The sequence below is a fragment of the Nuphar pumila genome, chromosome 6 (assembly GCF_984573655.1).
Source record: "Nuphar pumila chromosome 6, dmNupPumi1.hap1.1, whole genome shotgun sequence".
In the NCBI taxonomy this organism is placed as follows: Eukaryota; Viridiplantae; Streptophyta; class Magnoliopsida; order Nymphaeales; family Nymphaeaceae; genus Nuphar; species Nuphar pumila.
This window is the reverse complement of record NC_143254.1, coordinates 13007960-13032313: the sequence shown is the minus strand read 5'-3', so window position 1 is coordinate 13032313 and position 24354 is coordinate 13007960. Positions and strand designations below refer to the sequence as shown.

The window sequence follows — 24354 nt, the reverse complement described above, 5'->3', positions numbered from 1 at the left end:
TTCATTGAGGATCACTTAAAAGAGCTTCGCATGGGAACTCACGAATGTCATACTAAATATATATGCGAACGACGTCAAACATTTGCGAACCTCTTTGAGGATCAATTACTTAAAAGTGTTTTGCATGGGAGCTCGAGAATGTCGTACAATATTTTGTTAATTTCCTTGGGATGAAAACTAGTCATATTCACAAATTTGGTTATATGAAATTTGTGAGATCCGCACAAATATCGTGTGAATTTACTTTTTAGTGAGAGGTTGCATCATTCCTACAACATACTTATATATCATATGAACCTCAGGAGGTTCGCTAGTGTGAAAGCTAAAAATGTCCTAAAAAAGTGGAGTATTCACGATTATGGACATGGGGTGGATTTTGTAAATTGTGGAGTATTTCGGAAAATGTGTCATTTTGGAAAGACAACATGATCATTTTTTTGTTTTTTTCTTTATTTCCCTATTTTCTTTTACTTTTTTAGCCTATGTAGCACTCAGGTACTAAACTTGCCCATATCTAGACCTTCTTCATGTATTAATGTTACCCTATTTAGATCATGATCCAAGTCCAATCTGTATCAACTCCTTTTTCAGATTGTTAAAACAACCATTAAAAGATTCCTCTGTTAAGTAAAAAACATGCCTAGTAATTTAACTTGGGTTTCCATTAACCCATCTTCGTCCCAAAGGGGTTTGGGGTAGTGGGATGGGACCTGGCTGCTAGGCAGGTGGTCTAGGTTGAAATCCCACGAGTGTCACACATTGCACAAGCTGAAGAGTGGCAACTCCCTGGGGCAAGGGGTAAGCCCACGGAGTTTTATGCTGGCAAGACAGCGATCCAAGTATGGCAGGTAAAATCCAGCGTGGCTAAGTCTCTTATCCTGGGAGTGGTATTTCCATGTAAAAAAAATTTAACCCATCTTAGGTTAAGTTTATACATTTACCTTTTTACCCTCTCTCTAACTTGCAATGTCTGCCACCCTTACGAAGTTTCTTCTCTGCTATTGAAGTCTCTGTGTTGCTATCATGTATATACTCCCATGTAAAAAATGAAAAAGAAGGGGAAGAGCAAAGGTGGATGGTGATAGAAGGCCAAGAAAACACAGCTGGTGGTAGTGATTGCAGTAAAAGAATAGAATCAGTGACTGATGGGTGGTGCAATGGTGTGCAAGTGCAATGGTGTGTAACGAGATAGGATAAGTAATGGTAAGGGTGGTGATGACAGTGGTAAAAGAAAGGGGGAGTAATGATTGCTTGGAGCCACTGCAGTAGGGATATAATGTGAGAGAAGTAGATGGATGATAGTAGTTGAAGAGAGAGAGAGAGAGAGAGAGGTTTCTAAAGGCAAAACTGTTAATACGAAGATTTTACTGTAGCTTGAACAGTGTTAACTATTAAAATTCTTGTGTATTTTTTACATTTGGAAAAACAGGTGCTTTTTTTGGTTATTACCCAAAAGTTGGATTTTTTTTAAAACTCCCCTTTTATCGTCACATATTCTCACTCACTAGTTTAAATATAAACTGATCACACACAAGAATGAGCTTTGTTGAAGTCTTATATGTTTGGGCCGAAGACTAAATGACCCGTGAATTTCCTTAATTTTTAAATTAATGCCAAATGCAGCCGACCCTGGCCGAACCTATATTAAAAATCTGGTTTAAGCCCGAGTGCGGCAATCCTGTTAACAATTCCACAAATACCTGTTCCGGTGGAGCAAGTTCTCAAAGTCGTCACATACGAAACAAACAATTACAGATAAAAAAACATCATTATCTTGCTCAGGATGGCGAAAAGCGAAAATCAAATGAAAAAATCACAATTAATTACAAACATTCCTATCAGTTCATGATACACGAAATCCTGAAGCATAAAAAGAAAAATGCAAGTGACGTTTACTTCCTCGCTTCAAAGACCCGCATCCACGAAAACTTCAACCAGCAAGTGGCTTCAAACAGTGGATCAGCAGCACAAGCATCTTACTAGTTTCCCACACCGACGAAAAAATTCATGAATCAACCTTCCCTGATAGCAAGTTTGCAAAGTGTTTATTTAATCACCAGTTCACTTCAAGAATAGATAATTCAAAAAAAAACTCCCAAGAACAAAGTTAAACAATCAATTCAGCTTAGCTCAAGGGGTCATAACTAAAAATACAACACAGCCAGGCCTTCCTGAGGTTTATTTTCAAGTACAAGCTCGCGTTATCTAAGTAGGGCTGGTAAATGAGCTGAACGTGACTACCAAGCTTGGCTCATTCTTGTGGTGAGCCAAGCCAAACTCGAGCTCATAATCGGTCAGAGTTAAACGAGCCGAGCTCAAACTGGCTTGCTTATAGAAAAAATACATTTTTTAGAGCTGCAAGAAATAGGATTACAAAAAAATACATGTAAAATATATTTCTTATAACCTAATGAGCTTGTACATGTCGAGCCGAGTAACTATTGTTCATAATCAGCTTGCCAAGCCTACTTTACAAGTTTGAAAGAGCTCTTTAGAAGCCAAACATGAGCGGCATGGCTTGTTTCCCAGCCCTACATCTAAGTGGCATGGGTCATGTAGGGTCAACATCAGCAAGTCAGATCACTTCAGTAAATACCATCAAAAGACTGAAGGCCATCCAGTAATTTACCGTTTGCGTGATGGGGTAAGTGTGCCTTATTTGCCATCCGTCTAGCTGATTCAGCTGTAAACATATTGAGAGAATAAAATTGTCATGTTGATGAACTGAACAAGCCATATACTTGACCAGTTGCAAGGTTTTTCTTTAGATAAAAAAGAAGGAAAACAGCAAGTGGACACCATTTTAATAAAATAAGAAACTCATAAATGCATCAGGTCACTGAGGACAGAACACAAAACAGTAAATGGTGATCCATTTTTCAGAATAATGATCAAAAGGAAAGAATGATACCTTTGAATTTTCTCTTTTTCTTTGCTCGTCTCCTTTTTCTCTCAGCTTGAGTCAGCTCTGCCTCTTCTTTAATATCACCTTTACCAGCAAATACCTCTTCAGGAGCCAGCATGGCTGCATCTGAGACAGCTAACGGTGCAACCTGCAAGCAGAATATGAATTAATTCATTTCACACAGGATCATGTAAAATAAATCATCAAAATTAGGTTTTGAAGACCCTCCACTAACCTCTTCCATTGCTAGAGCAGGTACATTTGTCTGTATAGACATGTCCTCGATAATCTGTAAAAGAATTTGTCATCTTAAAACTTTCATGGAACTCCAAAAAATATCCTATAAATCACAAATAATTATTTCTGCTTACTGGCTTTGGAGCAAAGTGAAAATGAGATAAGGCGTCCAACTTCAAACAGAGCTGCTTGAATATCAGACTTGCCTGCTCAGAAAATGTAGTCAGAAATAAATTTGAGATGAGAGTCATTTAAGTAAATCTATAAAGAAAAAGGCACTGTCAAACAACAATGCAGGGAACACAACAAATTCATCTACTATTTACCAAAAGTTCCCAAATTTTAACTAAGAATACAGATCCGAACTGGCAGAGCTTCTGGAATAAGCACCAACAGTTGGAGATGTGAAACTATAAACGAACCAAACAACAAACAATAACATAGCTTTGTAAAAGACTATTTGCCAAGACACTGTTCTATATGCTTCAGTTCATTATTCAACCATTGATGCATGTATCACACAAATACACATCTGCACACACAAATGATCAGGATTTCTATTGGAAAGATGGTATAGTTCAGATAAGGAGAATTCTTGGAAACAAAAAGTAAATTTAAATGGATAACTCTTCATTCTTGCACTTCAACTCATAGTAAGCTCGTAACGTAATGCCAATAATGGCATGGCAAGCTGCATGCGGAAATTAAGGTCCGGTATTAACAAGATGAAAAAATGGCGAAACACAAACTGCTAAAACTAAGAAAGGAAGAGAGGAAAAAAAAACAAATTGAAATGATTGAGAAAACTATTTTAATGCATTTCAGAAGGCATTAGCAACTACTCTACTCTGCTGATCTATGATGAACAGACATGGCTAAAAGTACACGAGATATGTTGATTTTGTGCAATTTTCCACTAACAGGGGGACAGGACATGGGAGTAAATTGGAGTATCCTTAGTGACAAAGTGCCAAGGCAAGAAAATCACACAATTAGTGACAACCATAGTCACAAATATCAATCTTGGCTATATCTTGGAAAGTCTATTTCTCGCAATAATGCAGGTTAGGTTGATAAATCTCGGGAAAATCACAGTGCTTAAAAAAATTAGAAAAAAAAACAGAAATAAGTAATAAAATGCTTAGCTAATAAAATATGTTGTATTTATAATATAACAAAAGAAATAATTAAAAAATATAAAAAAAGAAGTAAAACATATTTAAGATATAGAAAAGACAAAAAAATGAAAGTAACTGAAAATATCACGATATTATTGTGACAATATCACTGTAATTTTTTAAAATATTGTGATATTTTACATTTAATATTGTTTACCTATTAAAAAGATAGATACAATTGATACTTTCAAAATATAGCTGTTTCTGTGACTTATAGCGACAACCTATGTCACATATGTGTGCTGAAAAGTGGTATGACATGGGCACGGCTGGCACAAGGTTGTTTTTTCAAAATAAGGGTGTGGCTGGGTTGTGTATGCTACGCTCAAACCCACATACAAAATACATAACATATATGCTGAAACTAGGTACCCCCACTAAAATATCAAAGAAAAACTGTAAATTGGGCATGCAATAAATTACATAGTATGTCTATATGTAAGGACCCAAAAGTACCAGCATTGACATGGGTAAGTTCGGCATTTTGGAGTACCCATGTTACATAGGTTTTACAGACAACTAACATAGAAATTACCATCAGCCTCTCAATAAAGTGACAGCCTAGCACTATTTCCAAAAAAAAAAAAATCGTACCTACCTAACAATATCAAGCACATAACAACTCATCAACTAAGAAAAAAGAGAAGGCAATTCTTAAGTTCACCTCTTTCTTCAGCTCATCCCTAAAAGACAGAGCAGAAGGAGCAAGGCCGGTCTTCTGCATATAGTCCTCCTGGAAAAGTGAACAAAGTATAATTTACCAAAATCCTACTCAAAATAGAAAAAGTATAACTGACACTGAGAGTGAGCATTCTATGCAAAACCAGAAACCTTTTTCTGTACTATATTGGCATGCCCAACAGGAAAAAAGAGGTTAGTAGAAACTACATACCTCATAAATTTCAGCAAGGCCCTTCTGGCTCTTGTTTTCATCCTACAGAAAACAAAAAATTGCAGCAGGATTAAGACATGGTTCTGACAATGCATTATCTAAGGAGCTTGCGTATAGGATATCTGAAAGAACAATGAAACCCATAATGCATACCAGCTCTTTCATCTCCCTTGGTTCCTTAGATGGCAAACTGGAAGTTCTTTGCACATCATCAAAACGTCCCTAAACCATGAGCAAAGTTCAACATTATATATAATACATAATCCAATATGACTTACAATGGAAATCTCCAGTTCTTGCGAACTTAAATAAACAAATTGAATATCTCTCTCTCTCTCTCTCTCTCTCTCTCTCTCTCTCTCTCTATATATATATATATATATATATATATATATATATATATATATATATATATATATATACATACATACACACACACACAAAATGAGGAAACAATGTGGAATATGGTAAATACCTAAAGGATGGGCATCAAAGTAAACATCAAAGAGGAAGAAAAATCACAAAGAAAGTTATATGCCATAGGAGTGAAGAATAGAATATACAACTAAAACAAGGAGTAACAAACAGCTATAGTGGACGGAATGCTTCAGGGTTCTTCAATTCAATTTTTCACTGTTCTAGGGCCAATTTCCACCTTCTAATCACTTCCCTATGCCTCAGGCGTGTTCATTTTTCACTGTTCCAGGACCATTTTTTGCCTTCCGATAACTTCCTTGCACCCAGTTTTTAGCTCAACCTTATTTGAACACATCCAACATTATCTACCACACCTCTCCTATGACCTCACTCTCACAAACTTCAGCTAACCCGAATCTACTTACAATTGACTCTCTCTGACAGGCTGTTGCACATTTCTTTGGATTATCTTATTCATTTGAAATACTCAATCAATAAACATAACTCAAATATCTAGCACCAAAACTATGAAGTGTCTCACATATCAAAGAAATCTAGGGTAGCATGGATATGACAAACACCACAATTCTCTGGTTCAAATGACTTCCCATGCCAATGCATTATGGTAATAGGCATACCAATGAGAGATTTTAAAAGGCCTATCTCTTTACATGTTAAGGTTGAGTACCGAGTATACAACATTAATGTTGCTTTTGTCATTTCTAAGCTTCAGATAGCATTATCTTTTATATCTCATATTAGTTCAATGCACTAGTGATGTAAACAGGCCAGACTCGGTTCAGATTAAAGCATTAGTGAGAATCTGATTTAATTGGATTTAGCTTAATCAAATTCAGAGCCGGATGTAGATTTGCCCAAACCGAATCTGAGTTTGAGTTTTCAAATGGCATCCAACTCTGAATCCGAATAAAACAAGTTATGCATTGTATTGAATGTTGGGAAGTCTTTATTGCTTTGACGCATGTTCGGGTCATAGGAAAATTGAAAATAATAATACATTATTTGTGTTGCCATAATCACATTTATTACTTTTTGGAATTGAGTGTGTGTTAAAGGCATTCAAATAATAAAAAACAGGTACCTAATTATGCTTGTAGGTCTTTCCCGAAGTAGCATTTGTTACAGCTCAACGTTCCTTTCCCTTTTAAAAAGTAGTGTGTCAATGCACCAAATTAAACACAGCCGGATCGGTTTATAAAACCGAATCCAACTCTGAATTTTTTATTTCACTCTACCGGAATCAGATCCAATTAACAATTGGATGTAAAATTCATTACCAGACCCAACTAAAAAGTCTGGGGTTGTCTGGATATCCAACCAAACCCATTCCACTTGACCCCCTACACTGTACCTTCTTCTTTGCTTTATCATTGATGTAATGTTATATCTCAATTCAATGGCCTTTTTCCCAAAACCAAAATTCTTGTTTTGTCTTCATATTGCTTTTTATGTAGACTTTATTGCTGGGTTTTCTTCTAGTATCATGTTCTAGTGCTGCAATATAATTAAGTTATTCCTTCATTGTGCCATTGCCCATCAAGGCTGCCTACAATATTCAGTTATCATCACATAAAAATACATAAAACAAGGATAGCCTAAGGTTATGAAAGCAGATGCTATCAAACCCATTTCCATTAATTATCTGCTTTTACAACACAGATGTATTAATCGTAGATAACCTCATACTACTTGGCACCTGAATGACACACTATTTTCTCATTTAGCATCATTCTTCCCTACAGCCTATAGGCCTATTTGTTGGTTTGCTATGTGACTATATAGTGGATGATACCATGTTGAACAATGTATTAAACTATTAATATGATTAAAGCATGTGGCCCACATAAATTCTTGAATTCAGTAAAAATCTTGCTCTATGTGGTCCTCCAAATAATGCAAATCTATATGCTGAGAGTACTCATTACTCTACTTGGTAAGATATCCCATGATGAAAGTAGCTCAAACTTGGTATCTTCAGTTTTAATCTAATGAGATATGTGAGCATATCCATTACAAAATAGTTCATCATGGTTAGACATAAATCTGTTCCATCATTCAAAGGATAAAACGAGCCTAAGGTTATGAAAATACATTAAACATGCCTAAGGAGTAAGGATGTATATTAATTGTAGATAACCTCAACATAATTGGCACCTGAGTGACTACTTTCTCATGTGCTCTTTTATCATTATTTTAACATCATGCATCATTTTTTCCTACAGGCTATTTGTTGGTTTGCTGTGTGACTGTAATGCACGATACAACGCTGAACAATGTGTAATATGATTAAACCACGTCTGACAAATAAATCCTTGAATTCTGTAAAAATCAATCTATTGCTCCCAATAGTCATCCATAAAATGTGAATCCGTATGCTGAGAGCACTAATCACTCTAATTGATAAGAAATCCTATGACCAAAGCAGCTCAGACTTGATATCTTCAGTTTTAAACTAACGAGACATGTGAGGGTATCCATTACAAAATAATTCATCATGGTTAGACATAAAACATATTCCATCATTCAAAGGAGGGTAGTTAATATGATTAAACATTTTTTTAAGAACTATATTCTTCAACAGATCCAATGAATAATAAATATAGATATAACAGAGAGAAGTCACACATATACAGAGAGAGAGAGAGAGAGATGTTTACCTCAACAATCCTTTGCTTAATGATATCTTCAAGAGTTGCTGTTATCTCTTCTGTAATCACAGGTGCTGGTCTCACGTTGTGTTCAAAATCTAAATCTACCTCAAGTGCACTGTTCTTTGGCCTCTTTGCAGCTGTAACCTGTCTCACACAGCTATATGAGACGCAGATACATACATATATGTATACCAAATATCTGTATATTTGGTATATTTACATTTATACACAGATATATTGTATCTATATATTTAAATTTTTATGGAACTTGTGAAAAGAAATAAAAAATGAAACATAAGAATACCGATATACCTCTCCCTGCATTGTCCAGGTTTTGGGCTCCAAATTTGCTTTTTCCAGCTGTTTTATCTTGGAACGAACCTTCTCCAGTTGTTTTTCATGAGTTGAAAGTTTTGCTGCTTCCTGACCAAAAGGAAAAGGAATAAGCATAGTTGTGATAAATGTTATACTCCATATGAAGAACACTTAGCTAAACCACCAAGGGATTTCCAGTACACAAGTTAAATAATTATTAGCAAGTTCTATAAATGAGATCATAGATGAGAAACAAATGGCAGCTCACATATTGTGATCAAGATAATCTATGCAGGAAAGTTTGCATGAAATCTTCTAGGAAACTACAGTTCCAAGCTTAAAGACTTACAAAAATCAGACAATTCTCTAGATATAGCTATATTTACGTAATATGGCCAAGAACTGAATAAAATTTGAGCCACCTGCTTATGATTGTTAGTATTATCTTCACGCTCATCATCCATCATCAAGTCATCTGATTCAATCAACTGCTCATTTGCATTATCATTGTCCTCATCCTCATCATCTGTGCCCAAGTCCTCTGACTCAACAAACTGCTTGTTTATGTTTCTTTTCTTTTGTTTATTACTGAAAAAGTCTTCATATCTGAAATGGAATATGAAAATCAATATAAAGTAAAGGTGCTGGAATTAACAAAAAAGTTGTGTTCAAGTATCAAATAATCTTGCAGATATATGCAAAAGTTACCCAAAAAGGCAGTAAATAGTAATAACAAGGATAATGATAAATTGCTGTTGATGTTGTTTTTGTTACTGCTGCCCCCTACCAAACTTGAGAAGTACCACTATTATGAGTAAACTACCACAATTATGGTTTAAACTATGCACAATTATGGTAAAGTATGTTACATGGATAAGGCTGTGGATAAAAATATGAAGTTTCCAATATGAATAGTACACAAGGGATGGAGAACAGGAGTGAAAATGGAGTAGCTGTGTGACAGTGGGTAAAATCAGCCTGCACATTTTTTTAATTTTGTTTGGCATAACAGCCTCAATTCAAACAATAGCCAACATATGCATCTTTTGATGAACTAATCTACAACTTCAGGCTCCAAGTTCGAGCAAAAGAATAACAAAAAAGAAAAGTAGTAGTCACCTTGCTAGTACATTTTAATTTATGAATAAATGCATATGTTCACTGCACATGACTGCCTGGTCCTCTATGACAAGACAATTAACAGTTAGGATGATAAATATGCATACAAGATATAAGGTGCAAAGAAATAAAACGATCAAAGTCTTTACCAGGTACAACTAAATGTAGAATCAAGTACAATCACAAGTACATTAGTAACATGGTGAATAACTTTTATTTGTAAAAGAATGTCCCTTGCTAAGGATAGATGCTTTTGCCAATACAATGACTTTTCAATTAAATAATCAAGTATGAAGTATAGAAGAATGATGTTAAAAAGCATCATAGATACAATCCAATAGATGCAATCAAGTATTTCTGGCACCATGGAACAATATGGAACAGAAGGTGCTAAACATTTCTGGCACCATGGAACAATATGGAACAGAAGGTGCTAAACATTTCTGGCACCATGAAATAATTTCAAAAAAATGCTAGTTATACACCATCAACAAGAAAGACATGAAATGGCAGTGTATACATATGACTATTCAAATCATGATCCTTTTGTAAGGCCCATAAGAAGTATGCTATTTGCAACAAGGTTTGACTGTTTCAGGGAGAGGCATAACCGCATAAGACTTGAGACAGAAAATTTAAACTGTGTGAGAGAATTAAAAAGATATAATTGCAATTGTTCTCAAGAAATATCGGCCTCTAGTGAGGCTTGTTGCTCACATAAATCACCTCCTTCCAGGGGCTCCCTCAAACCAGGCACCTTTCAAAACCATGATCTTCAATCAGAATAAAGTCTGGCCTTGAATCAAAGAGCATAGAAACCCTTTTTATAAGTCTCCAATTTTTTAAACCAAAGACAGCTTTCTATCAATGCAACGGTTATCTTAAATGTTAGGAGGTAAGTGTTAAAATATATGTAATTCATATATATGTATATATTTATATACATATATATTTGTATTATCTAAAATACCCGATAGGGGTATTTTAGTCATTTCACAAGTACCCGATAGGGGTACTTGTTTCTTTTCTTTCTTTTTTGTAAATTCCTTTTTTAATTTTTTACTTTTTATTTTTTGTATTTTTGCCCACCTAAAAGGGGCCCCACCATGGAGTCGATGGGGCCCCCCGATAGGGGTACTTGTTTCTTTTCTTTCTTTTTTGTAAATTCCTTTTTTAATTTTTTACTTTTTATTTTTTGTATTTTTGCCCACCTAAAAGGGGCCCCACCATGGAGTCGATGGGGCCCCCAACGGTCACATTTGTGACCGTTGGGGGCTCCCAACGACTCCATGGGAGCCCCTAGGTGGCTCTTCTTTTAAGGCCATAAGGCCACTCCTCCTCTCCTCCTTTTGTGTATAAATAGGGGTGAACCCCTCTTGTATTTTTCACTCTTGAGAGCTCTCTCTCTTTTTCAATAAGAGACATTTATATTTTTATGTTGTGTTGTCTTTTGTGGGTTTGGATGTTAGCCCTTTTGTTTGTTCATTAGTGGATGTTGTAAGTGCTTAATGCACTCTTTTGCTTTTCCGCATATTTCATTACAGTAAGCTCTGTCAAAATGGCTAGAAGCCAACAAGTATCCATCTTGGAAATATCTTTAAGTATGTGCGTACAGTATGCCACAAGGTTGGTTGGATACAACTTCTAAGATAATGTTCTGTAGACTAGCTTTGGTCTTGTTTTGCTTTTATACCTCTGGGTTTGTATCTTGTACATCGCTTAGGTTTAGGGATCAAGATTATTATGGAGTAAGATAAGTACCCCTGTAACAAATTGACACATAAACAGACTTTTCACAAGGTGTACACGTCTCAACACAATTCTCAGTTTTCAGAAACTTGGGACCTCATTTTCTTATCTTCGGTCCAGTTTTCAACTCAGTGAGAAAGAGAGAGGGTCTCATGCAAGTGCGTCTTGTAATTTTTTCTATTTCAACATATGTAGACTTCATTTGTACATGTCTTTACAAAGTGCAAATCACAACAAATATTAGGGGTAAGTGTATTTTGCCCCTAGAAGTCATTGGATCATATATCATGAATATATGACGGGGCATCACACACACACACACACACAGAGTCATGTTACATTTTCTTAGTTTTACAAAAAACCCTTGTCATACAAAATGTATACTTATGTACATGCATACACATTTTTTCTAAGTTATGATTCTTTTACAGTAAGAAGTGATATGATAAAATGACCTTGTACATGATCCATTTACAACCTTATTATAAACCTGAAGTTTTTTTAGTTGATTTTGAAACAGGATTCTATCTTTTGAGAAGGAAACAAAGGTAATAAATTAATTGAATGGAACTACTATCTTCTTCTAATAGCCAAACTTGCAATGGAATAAGAAATATCATTTTATTCAAAAAATTACACAACAATGGCATTCAATCAAGTGATTGACATGGAGCCCTTATGCAAGCATACATATACCGTGCATCTTACTTATTGCACCAAATATTTGTTTTCTTCCATTTAGACAATGATAGCAAAAAGATAGCAACCTTCCCAAAATATAATACAAGCTCAAAAGAAACTCCAGTAAAAAGAAGAAAAGCAGTAATGAACCACCTGGGATACTTAGTAGGTTTCTCAAGAGCTTCAGCTCCATCACCACCACCATGATCATCGCCATCAATACCAATCTACAAATCACACAACTTGTTAGTAATATAGCATCATAGGTGTTTCCACTGAATAAGTAGTCATTTTCATACAACAAAATGGATGTCTAAAATGTCACTTTTCTTGCAAGTATTAATACATATGGACACTTACTAAACAACACAACTTTTATAAGAGAAAACACCAGTGCCAATTTGTGAATGGTGATTGAAGTATCAAACTAATATAGCAAAAAAAAAGGAAACGACACAAGTTTCTCACAAAAAATTTGGGCTGACTTACTAAAATCTTGAGTTCATTCTCTTGATAAATGAGCCAAGCCCTAGCTTAACTGAATGCCTGTGTAATTAAATGAGTAAACTTGTGTCTGAGCTTAGACTTATTAGAGCTCAATAAGCGCATTTGTATCATTAAAATCAAAAGTAATAGTGGATGCACACATTCAGTATATACCTCTTTCGACACATTGAAAATAAAAAAAACAGAATTATTAGGGTGATAGTTGGTCTTCCTTTCATAAGGGAAGTAATGGTTCAAATCTCATTTTCTCTCTCATTATAAAGGATCAAAAACAAAATTCTTTTATAAGTAATCCCAGATTGAGCATCATGGACCTCAAATAGACCAAGCTCGTGCTGGCTCGGCTTGCTGCAGCCGTAAATAGGATGACCAGTAAGTCAACTAAAATCTGAAGACTAAGCATGTGCAGCAAATTTAACCCAACAACAACAACAACAATGATAAAGGTGGGTTGAGTATCAACAAGAATAGAGTAAAAGCAAAACACTGGTATCATCTTGGGTACAACAAAGAGTTCATGGCCTAAGCTTCACAAACATTATCACAACTAGCAACTAGAAATGTTAAAAAAACTTTACCAGAGTTATGGGACTTGAGGAAGCAAAGGCTGTGGCTTATCAGGCTTTATTTAATGATGACCATCAGTAAGCAAATACTAGTTGACATCAAGGTAGTGCTCTGTATTATAGTTAAATATGTTAAAATGTACCTATTATATATATATATATATACATATATATATATATATATATTCTGTTTATTACATCAATACCCGATAGGGGTATTTTTGTAATTTCACAGTTGTTTTAGAAAACAACTATTTTTTCCTTTTTGATCAAATGTAATTTTTATTATTTATTTTTTTATTTTTCTTTTTATTATTTTTGAGGACCAAAAGGGGCTCCAACATAGAAGTCGTTGGGGGCTCCCAACGACTCTATGGGAGCCCCCTTTTGGCTCTCCTTTTGAGGCCCTTTGGCCCTCCTTTTTCCTCCTTCTCTTGTATAAATAGGGGTGATCCCCTTGTGTATTTTTATCTTGGAGAGCTCCTCTCTCTTTTCAATAAGAGGCTTTGTATATTGTTGCCTTCTTAAAGGCTTGTGCTTGTATTGTCCCTTCGTGGACTTGTGATATTTTCTCTTTTATTCATTGTTGTATGTGCTTGTATGCACTCTTTATATTTCCGCAATATCTCATTACATGGTATCAGAGCCACTCGATTCTTGAAGGAAAGGTGTGGTTCGTGTATCTCTTATTTTGGTGGACATCTTCTCACTTCTTGGCAACATCATGGAGACAAAGATTGATCTTTCTTTCAAACTCAATGGAAAGAACTATATGATGTGGGCATCGGCAATGGAGAATAATCTCAAAGGGAAGAAGCTTTGGGGTTATGTCATGGGGACCGTTCCGGAACCGAAGCTTATGCTCACAAAAATGGAAGAAGATCAAGAAAAAGCTCTTGAGGGAGATGCTCGTCTCAAGGCCATTGAAAATCATCAAAAGGAAGTAGAAGATTGGGAAAGCAATCACGCAAAAATCCTTGCGTGGTTTATGAACAATGTGGAGCTTAAGGTATGTGCTAATATAGCTAAATTTCGTCGAGCCAATGAGGCTTGGTCCTTTATGAGGGGTATGTATACCCAAAAGGATCTTGCAAGAGCATACTTCTTGCAAGAAAAAGTTAGAACCACCAAGCAAGGTGATTCTAGCATTCAAGACTACTATAGTGCCCTTAACCCACTATGGGATGAATTGGCTCTTTTAGAGCCAAAGTGGGTTTCTATGGAAGATGTTGATTTAAGACAAAAACAAATGGAACAAGAGCGATTGTTTCAATTTCTTTTTGGGCTACGCCCCGAATTTGAGCAAGTGAGATCCTCACTTCTCCATAGATCTATTTTTCCTCCTATTGAGGATGCTATTGCCGAAATCACTCAAGAGGAGACAAGGCTTGGCATGAGTAAGCATGTTGATGAAGTCCTTGCCGTATCCAAACCGGGTAACAATGTTAGAACCTATAAGCCTCCTCATTTTGGGAAACAAGGGAACTACAATGGAGGAAGAAAAATGATTGTTTGTCATTATTGCAATGAGCCGGGTCACATTAGACCCGTTTGTCCAAAGCTTATGGGAGCCTTCAAGCCTAAAGTAGCCTCTCTTGAAGAAACCACCTCCAAAGAAGATGAAGGCAAAAACAATGACATTAAAGAAACTCTTGGACAAATATCTATGGCTCTCCAACAAATGCTTAAAGTTTCTTCCTCCACATCGGGTGCGGCCATTGCTTCGACATCATCACCCGGTACGTATTCTTGGATCCTTGATTCCGGAGCTTCTTTTCATATGACCCCTCATGAGAATGCACTTAGTGATGTTTGCATCAATTCAAAGGACTCTTGTGTCTCAACGGCCGATGGAACTTTTTTGAAAATTTCAAGTATTGGCTCTTTTAAAGATTCTCAAAATTTTTGTGTTCCAAAAGTAAGAGTTGTTCCCAAATTAAATTTAAACCTTTTTTCGGTTTCTCAAATTGCCGACCATGGATGTGAAATATCTTTCTCATCTAATGGTTGCTTTGTGCAGGATCTCCGATCCGGGAAGCGGATTGGGCAAGGCCATAGAAAGGGAGACCTCTATTATATGGACCATCTTGATCTCCCTACAAATTTTTTTTGTTCTTATGTCCAAGAAAAAAATATGGAAACTTGGCATAAAAGACTTGGTCATCCAAGTTATTCCAAAATGTATCTCTTTCCTTTTGGAAACAAATTTTGTAAGGAAAAAGAAATTAATTGCAAAGATTGCATTTTTGGAAAAATGAAGTCTATTCCTTTTCCAACTAGATCTTTTTTCTCATCAAGGCCTTTTGAATTGGTGCATTCGGATGTTTGGGGTCCTTCTCCGGTTATGTCTAAAGGGGGTTATTCATATTATGTTACGTTTGTTGATGACTTTACTCGGTATGTTTGGATTTATTTCCTTAGTCATAAGTCGGAAGTATTTACTTTCTTTAAAGATTTTCATAAAAAGGTTCAAAATCAATTTCAAAGTAACATATCTATTTTAAGATCCGATTCCGGTGGTGAATACTTATCTCACGAATTCCAAAACTATTTAAGCCAAAATAGCATTTGTCATCAAAAGTCATGTCCTAGGACTCCTCAACAAAATGGCCTAGCGGAAAGGAAACATAGGCACATTATAGAAACCGCTAGAACATTGCTTGTGTCTAGAAATATTCCAAAAAAATTTTGGGCGGAAGTCGTTCTTACCTCAACCTATCTAATCAATAGAATGCCCTCTTCTAAGTTAAAAAATGCTTCTCCCTATGAGAAACTCTTTAAGTTTTCACCCGATTTTAATCGACTTCGTATTTTTGGTTGCAAATGTTTTGTCCTACTACATAAAAGGGATAAGTTATCTCCCAAAGCAATTGAATGTGTATTTTTTGGATATGGTGAAAATCAAAAAGGGTATAGATGTTATGATTTTAAGAATGATAAACTATATGTTTCAAAAGATGTAACATTTCTCGAAGACGAAAACGGTTTTGATAAAATAGAAGAGACAAATGAAATTGATTATGTATTCTTATATGATCTTATTGATGACATACAAGAAGATTCTCTTGAAAACATAGATGACACTCACGAGGTATCCCCTCTTGACATAACACTCTCAAATGATAATAATTCAAATACAAATGTTCATGATAGCAATGCCAATATAAATGTTTACTCAAGAAGAAATCAAGAAAAACCTATTAGTGCCCTCGAAAAATACTCTCAAATTTCCGAATCCATTGAGGAACCACAAGTTAGGCATTCTTCTAGAATATCAATACCCCCAAATAGGTTTGTCTCCTATGACTCTTTAACTCCCAACTATCGGGCATGTTTGATAACTCTACACTCTTATTTTGAACCAACCCACTATAATCAAGCTAAATCTATACCTCATTGGGTTGAAGCAATGCAAGTTGAACTAAATGCTTTAAAAAAGGCCAATACTTGGGAAGTAGTTGATCTACCCTCACACAAAAAACCTATTGGTTGTCGTTGGGTCTTCAAAGTTAAAACTAAAAGCGATGGCTCGTTGGAACGATATAAAGCAAGATTGGTTGCTAAGGGATACTCCCAAGAATATGGTATTGATTACGAAGAAACATTCGCCCCCGTAGCTCGTATGACAAGTGTCAGAACCTTAATAGCTGTCGCATCAACCAAAAAATGGCCTATTTATCAACTTGACGTAAAAAATGCTTTTTTAAATGGAAGTTTAAGTGAAGAAGTTTATATGAATCCACCACCCGGAATAAATATTAAGCAAGGTCAAACACTTCGGCTTTTAAAGGCATTATATGGTCTTAAACAAGCTCCTAAGGCTTGGTATGATCGTTTTAGTGATATCATGATAAAATTAGGATTTCATTCTTGTTATACTGACATTGCTCTTTTTGTTAAAAATGCAGGTTCTAGTATCGTAATTTTGTTGCTTTATGTTGATGATATGATTATCACTGGAAATGATCAAAGTAGTATTATTAATGTTAAAAATATGTTAAAAGATAATTTTGATATGTTTGATTTAGGTTTTCTCAGATATTTTCTTGGAATTGAGGTTGCATATTCTCCTAGAGGATATATTTTGTCACAGATGAAGCTTGCTGCAGATATATGTTCTAAGTCTGGGATTTCTGATGATAAGAAGGTAGAGACTCCCGAGGTTATTAATGCCAAGTTACGGTTAGAAGATGGGGTTCTTCTGGAAGATCCTACACCGTACCGACAACTCATTGGGTCTCTTACATATTTAACCATCACCAGACCAGATATCACTCATGCGGTTCACTCAGTCAGTCAATTTCAGCATGCTCCTACAACCGTGCATATGAGTGCGGTTCTCCGAATCATTCGCTACATTCGGAATACCATCAATAAAGGGCTATTTCTATCCTCCTCTTCCCCTTTGAATCTTCTTGCTTATACTGATGCAGATTGGGGAGGTAATCCCAATGATCGAGTCTCAACTACTGGTTTTTGTGTCTTTTTAGGGGACTCATTGATTGCCTGGCGATGCAAGAAGCAGCAGAAAGTTTCACTCTCATCCACTGAAGCTGAGTACCGGGCAATGGCAACCACAACAATGGAACTTGTATGGCTTCGCAGTTTGCTTAAAGATATGGGAGTTGATATTACTGAAGCCTCCAAGCTGTGTTGCGACAATAAGAGTGCCATCTATATCGCAAGCAATCATACTTTTCATGAACGTACGAAGCATATCGAAATGGATTGCCACTATGTTCGTGACGAATTTTTATGAGGAACTATTGCTCTGCCATATGTCACTTCAGAATATCAGTTGACAGACTTCTTCACCAAAGCTCTTCCAACTCCTCGGTTCATGTTTCTTCTAGGCAAACTTGCCGTCCTTCCCCCGTAAAGTTTGAGGGGGGTGTTAAAATGTACCTATTATATATATATATATATATATTCTGTTTATTACATCAATACCCGATAGGGGTATTTTTGTAATTTCACAGTTGTTTTAGAAAACAACTATTTTTTCCTTTTTGATCAAATGTAATTTTTATTATTTATTTTTTTATTTTTCTTTTTATTATTTTTGAGGACCAAAAGGGGCTCCAACATAGAAGTCGTTGGAGCCCCCAACGGTCACAAATGTGACCGTTGGGGGCTCCCAACGACTCTATGGGAGCCCCCTTTTGGCTCTCCTTTTGAGGCCCTTTGGCCCTCCTTTTTCCTCCTCCTTCTCTTGTATAAATAGGGGTGATCCCCTTGTGTATTTTTATCTTGGAGAGCTCCTCTCTCTTTTCAATAAGAGGCTTTGTATATTGTTGCCTTCTTAAAGGCTTGTGCTTGTATTGTCCCTTCGTGGACTTGTGATATTTTCTCTTTTATTCATTGTTGTATGTGCTTGTATGCACTCTTTATATTTCCGCAATATCTCATTACAAAATATGTGCTTTCAATTTTTTTAGCAGCATGATTAACACCCATGGTACAATTATTTGCAAAGACAAAATTATTTCTTTCTTTCTTTTTGTCATTCTCACTGCATTTCCTACTAATATGAATCAATTTCATGTATATGTCACAAAGACAATGGACCTATGTCACATGGGTGCGGGGATTCGGCACTTCCAAAAAACCCAGGTGCGGCAGGGGCAAAAATGTAATATATATATATAAGGGGGTCTAGGGGTTCCCCCCAGCGTGGGTCCCGCTGCGCGGTCGACGGGCGGGGGTCCAGGGGGGGGGGGGCGCCCTTGGCGGAGGGGTTATAGGGGGGCAGCCCCCCCCCCCAAGATTTTTTTTTAAATTCCGCAGCCCATTTCATAGGGCAAACATTTTTTAAAAAAAAAATCCAAAAAAATGGACCAAAATGGCCCTGGGTGCGGTCAACGCACCCAGGGTCGGGTTGACCGCACCCACGTCGAGTCGTGTCGATGCGGGTGCGGCACCATGCTAGCCGAATCCCTGTGACATAGCAATGGACACAAGAAAAGAACACAACAAAAACGTGCTAGCAATGATGTGGAGATTGTAAAAATAGGACATGGACAGATGGACATGCTTGGTACGAAATGCAGTTTCTGAAAAACCAACTGTGTATGTATGCAAGTGGGCGCATGTGAGTGTGAATGTCACCTTAGAAGTGCAAAGTCTTGAACAATCCTAAGCCATTATGGTTAATAAGCATTTATTAATCCAAGATGGAGATTGAAAGGAATATAATCAACAGCAAATTCACAAAGAAAAAAGAGGAAGTAGATACAAAATAAAGGATCAAGATCATCAAAAAACACATGAAGTTAGGGATATTGTGTAGATATGATCAACATGTGATATAATGGTGTCATGCCAACATGTGTCATGAGCATTTTAAGTGAAGTTCCCTATAACATAGCCTAATATAATGAAAATAAGTGAAAGAACAGAGACTAAAAAGAAGAAAGAATGCAATGCCATGACACCACAAACCTACCCCAATCACGTGCAAGAAGGTTCAAATCCCCACTAGTTTCCAACCTTCTCCAGCTATGTAACATGGACTCTTCTAACAGGGCACCGTACCCGTGTCGCACCCGCACCCATGCGGGTGTGACACTTGGACATGGCTTCCTTTGTCAAGTGAAGTCAACCACACTGAGGTCCATTTCTGTCTAAAAGTAGATTCAGCTAACCCTAACCAAGTCCGGTTTTATCTAATATTATATAAATAAATACATAAATGCACATACATGCACTTAGTGTTAACTTAAAACTGTTAATATATATATATATATATACACCCTTCCTACACCCCCGCACTAAAGTTTTTCTAAAGTGACGCATCGCCACATTCGCACCCGTACCTATGTGACATAGTTCTCCAGAGAACTTCTTAGGGAAGAAGAATATAGAAGAACGAAGAAGAACAATAAGATAGATAATCAATTGGCTCAAGTGCGGAAACAAGAATATCCATAGACTAAGATTGACTGTAGTGGTTGGATTCTTCTGTTTGGGTCACGCTGTCACTTGCCATTAATGCTTTAGCTAACACTTCCAACTAGACAGGATGTTGGATGCATCAAGATAGAAGCACGTCATATGCCTATAACCAATCAATATTGTGAAACAATTTCAACATAATAAACTTGTTTCTTTTAAGGGAATATAAATGTCGAGATTCAAATAACCTTATATGTATACTAATATGAAAGAAAGGTTTATGGTATTTTACATCCTAAAAATAAAACAATGTTTTAACTTAAACATTATAACTAAGAACCAAATATTGAGGCATGTATACATAATAACCTAATATATAATTTCATTTAAGTTCATTAATTTTGATACTTGTATGAGGTCCTTTTATACAACACTAGTGCACTAAGGCCCTTCAGCAACTAAGTGCTCACATCAATGGCCTAGAGACCCAAAATGGAAGACCCTAGAAACATGATTTAGAATCTTAAATCATTACTAGGAGTCTTCCACCTCATCTAAACTTTTGCAATAACACAAACATAAAGTGAATTGAAAGTCAAATCCCCTTCTGTTGTGGCATGCATGAATTCCTATAGAAAAAGCATTTTATCAGGTAATCATCAATTTTGGAAATCTATTTAATCCAACATATAAAAGATGCAATTTATTTAATCAACAGAAGATCAAGGGTAAAGGCATTGTGCTTTGATTTGACTGAGGCAGCACAGAAGAATGAATCAGTCAAATGTATATTTTGACTAAAGTTTCTTTTATGATGATTTTGGTTGGACTTCTATAAGGACTTTTAGATATCTTGTAGTTATCACTATCACAAGCAAGAAAGGCCCCATCGATTACTTCTCATAGTTTCATGTGCAGCTCAAGGTCCAGGTGTTATTAGTTAAGGCTTTTCAATCTTTTGCTAAGTAATTTACTAAAATGATGATAAGAACTAAACAGATCTTTTCGATCTAATAATTTCCTTCAGGCTCTAATCCAAGGGGGGGGGGGGGGGGGGGGGGCTCCACATCGTCATTTGTTGGCCTTGTTGCTGTTGTTGACAGACATTCTAACACCTACAGACGATTTGGGTCACTCTTGCAAATCTTGTTTAATCCATTCATATCCATCTAAAAATAAACCATGAATCAAAATTCATTCTTCCACCCTGCTCTATTTCTCGCCCTCCATGCTCAAGAAGTGTAGTGTTTTGCTCTCCATTCTACTCAGGTTAGATTCAACTATTTCAAGAATTCAACTCTGCTTCTTTTAGATCAATGTCACCATCCTTTATAATATTCACCAATTACAGACAGGTGGTCACATTATACTTCATCCAGCAAACGCACAGGAAAACCAATCCATAGGTGGTTGAGGCTTACTAAAGGTACTTATATCTAAAGTTGTAGCAATGGGGTTATAATTTAATAGACCAATTTGACAAATAACTCTCCATTTATCTCACCAAACAAATACATATGTCAAGTACTGACATGTTCAGTTATTCAATAGAAAGACACCGTATGACAAATATAGCTCTTCCAATGCATCTTATTTTACGCACTGATTGGTGTCAGGCTCCAATACTACAACAAGGCCCACCAAAACTGTCCAAAACAACACTACGGAATTCAGTTACAGCAAAAAAAAAAGGTTTTATTCTTTCATTCTTAACTCCAACCGATCTCTTTCGAGCGACTAATGTCTAACCCCAAAAGCTCAATACCTCAAGAAACAAAAAGCAACCACCTTCAGAGACTTTCTTGCTAAACCATAAAACCAATGAAAAAGAACAACAAATAGGAAATAAATAAGACGCCTCACTGAAAACAATAATTTCAAAAAAAAAACACCCAGAATTCTCATAAATAAATAAATCAACCAATTCTACTGTTTGTATCCAATAACACACAAAGCACCAATCCTTTTCAAAGTTCATAACCGGAAAGATTAAAAAAAATCCAAGCTACAAAAAAACATCAAATGAACAACAACTGAGCTTAAAACAGCTAAAATCCCCACCTCATCATCATCTTCTTCTGCTCCTTCTTCTTCACCGACACCGTCCTCGTCCTCTGAGTCGTCCTCCACCGGCGTCTCCGCCCGGCCCCCAAACTCCTTCCTCTCCTCCTCTTCCAGAAACTTCTCTAAGTCCTTAATCTTCAAAAACCGATCCTCTATACCTCCACCTTCCTCCTCCTCGTCCTTCCCCTCTTCCCCCTCTTCCTCCTCTTCCTCCTCCTCTTCCTCCTCTCCCGTCTCTCCCTCCTCCTCTTCTCCGCCACTGACCCCATCCATTACCTCCTCCATCGCCTCAATTCCTCCCTTCCTCTCCTCCAAACCCTCGCGGTCTGTCCCAACCCCGCCCGTGCCGGGCGGATTCTTCTCCAACCGCCGGACCTCGCGGCGGAGCGCCGGGAGGATCGATAGGCACTGGAGGTCGATTTGCTGCCATATCTGCTCGGCGTCGAATCCTTCGACGAAGAGCTTGGTTAAGGGACACTTCTGGCAGTGCGGTGCCAACGCAGAGAAGAGGTGCTCCGACGCGGCCCTGGCCGCCCCGGATAGCTCCAGAGACGGCGTCAACCACTCCGGAGGACCCGCCTCCCTCAACCGGCTCAGCGCCTCCTCCGCTCCGCCTGCGGCCGCCATGGATGCTCCCGCGCGAGCCCTCGAAAGACTAAGAAAAAGAGAGAAAGCAGCAACCGCCGTTTCTCTTGCTTGTGCTGCTACTTACGAGTAGGTTTGGATCGGGTTCGGGTCTGAATCGTACCCGAAGTAGATCTAATCGGATCCACAAAATCGGACTCGGACTCGGACCAAGAGGCGCCTTACAGGGTCCGATTTGATATGCAAAACGGTCAAGAATTTAGGGGTGTGAAACTGTGAATGGCAGTTGAAATCATAGTCACAAATGTAGGTTATTTCGCAAATTTTTCAAAAAACCTATATAATTTGCAGAAAAAAGAGACATTCAAAATATTAGTTATTTTGAAACTATCATGTTTTATTGTGATATTATCACATTATTAGCCACTGTTTGTTTTTATATGTTTTTATTGTTTAATGGTTTTTTTGTATTTGTATATATTTTCTTACATATATTTTAAAATTAAATATACCAATGTTCTATTGAGAAAACATTTTTTTTAATTTACCGTGAGAGTTTTCTTTACGAGAAACTCTAAATAATGATATTTGTGAGGATGGTTGAAAGTTGTTTGGATCCAGATTGATACATGTTGACCCGGGCCATCAGATTTTAATTTGGATCTGAATTATCCAATAGTTTTTTATCATGATCTAATATTTGTATGCACAATTGTAAATAACATCACTATTTGGTAATATTGTTGTTTTTATCTTGATATTTGTAAAGAGTTATGCCAAAAAAAGTGTATTGTTTTACAAATGTCGCCTTTGTTGATAATTTTCATTTTTTAGCACACGATTGTCACAATAAAAACACTTTACAAGTATTTAGACCATTGATATTTTTATATAATTTTTCATTGTACTATAAATTATGCGATATTTTTTCTCGATGTTATTTTCCCAAGAAAGAGATTCATTGCCACATTTGTACTCTAGTACTAAATCCAATAATTGGGTTTGGATCCAATAGCTACACCCAAAATAGTGGCTTCATATATATATATATATATATATATGTGACATTTTACCAATAGGTTCCTGCCTTTTCATTAACCCTTGCAAATCAGCCCTTGAGGTTAGCAGTTGTTAACATTTTTTATTTACAGTAACAGTTAAAGATAGGTAAATTGATGGATGTGTCCTTACAGGAGGACCAATTTATAAAATGCCAATAAAGTAGGGACTAATTTGTAAAAAGTTAATACACTACCAACTATTTGATTAAGGGCATTTGTGACCAGTTAACCAATGTTTGGCCATGGACAAACTAACAGCTGTTGCCAGAAGGTGCAACTTGCAATAATGGTAAGAAAGGTAGGACTCGTTTGCAAAATAGAATAAGTCAGGGACTATTTTGCAAATCGACTGTAAGGCCGGGACCAATTAGCTAAAAAGCTATAAAAAACATATGTTGAAGTTCAAATTTTAATCCCTAGGAATTCCAACTTCCACATAAACACACAAATTAACTTCACAATCAAACCCATAAAGGAAATCAAATGGTGATAACATAAAGACTTGTTTGTTT

At 36.6% G+C, this 24354-nt stretch overlaps 1 protein-coding gene across 1 annotated transcript; it reads right to left on the bottom strand.

Annotated features, from left to right (window-relative positions):
• Window positions 1-1865: 1865 nt before the first annotated feature.
• LOC149834008 (M phase phosphoprotein 10-like) lies at window positions 1866-22832 on the bottom strand. The gene is made up of 13 exons (XM_090009927.1): window positions 22194-22832; window positions 12319-12392; window positions 9039-9222; window positions 8614-8724; window positions 8308-8445; window positions 5366-5434; window positions 5213-5254; window positions 4985-5053; window positions 3277-3348; window positions 3141-3194; window positions 2912-3053; window positions 2630-2683; window positions 1866-2022 (listed from the first exon to the last, which is right to left on the bottom strand). The coding sequence occupies exons 1-13, from the start codon at window positions 22821-22823 to the stop codon at window positions 2006-2008; spliced, it is 1656 nt and encodes a 551-aa protein (XP_089866053.1). The 5' UTR covers window positions 22824-22832; the 3' UTR covers window positions 1866-2005.
• Between the last annotated feature and the right edge of the window lie 1522 nt (window positions 22833-24354).

Bases quoted from the DNA above. Each gene is read 5' to 3' on its own strand.
- LOC149834008 (XM_090009927.1), bottom strand. From the start codon at position 22,823: ATGGCGGCCGCAGGCGGAGCGGAGGAGGCGCTGAGCCGGTTGAGGGAG. The intron at 8,725-9,038 runs GTGGCTCAAATT...CCTTTTGGTCAG, and splicing joins ATACTAACAATCATAAGCAG to GAAGCAGCAAAACTTTCAAC. The intron at 3,349-4,984 runs GTGAACTTAAGA...TTTTCTGAGCAG, and splicing joins GGGATGAGCTGAAGAAAGAG to GCAAGTCTGATATTCAAGCA.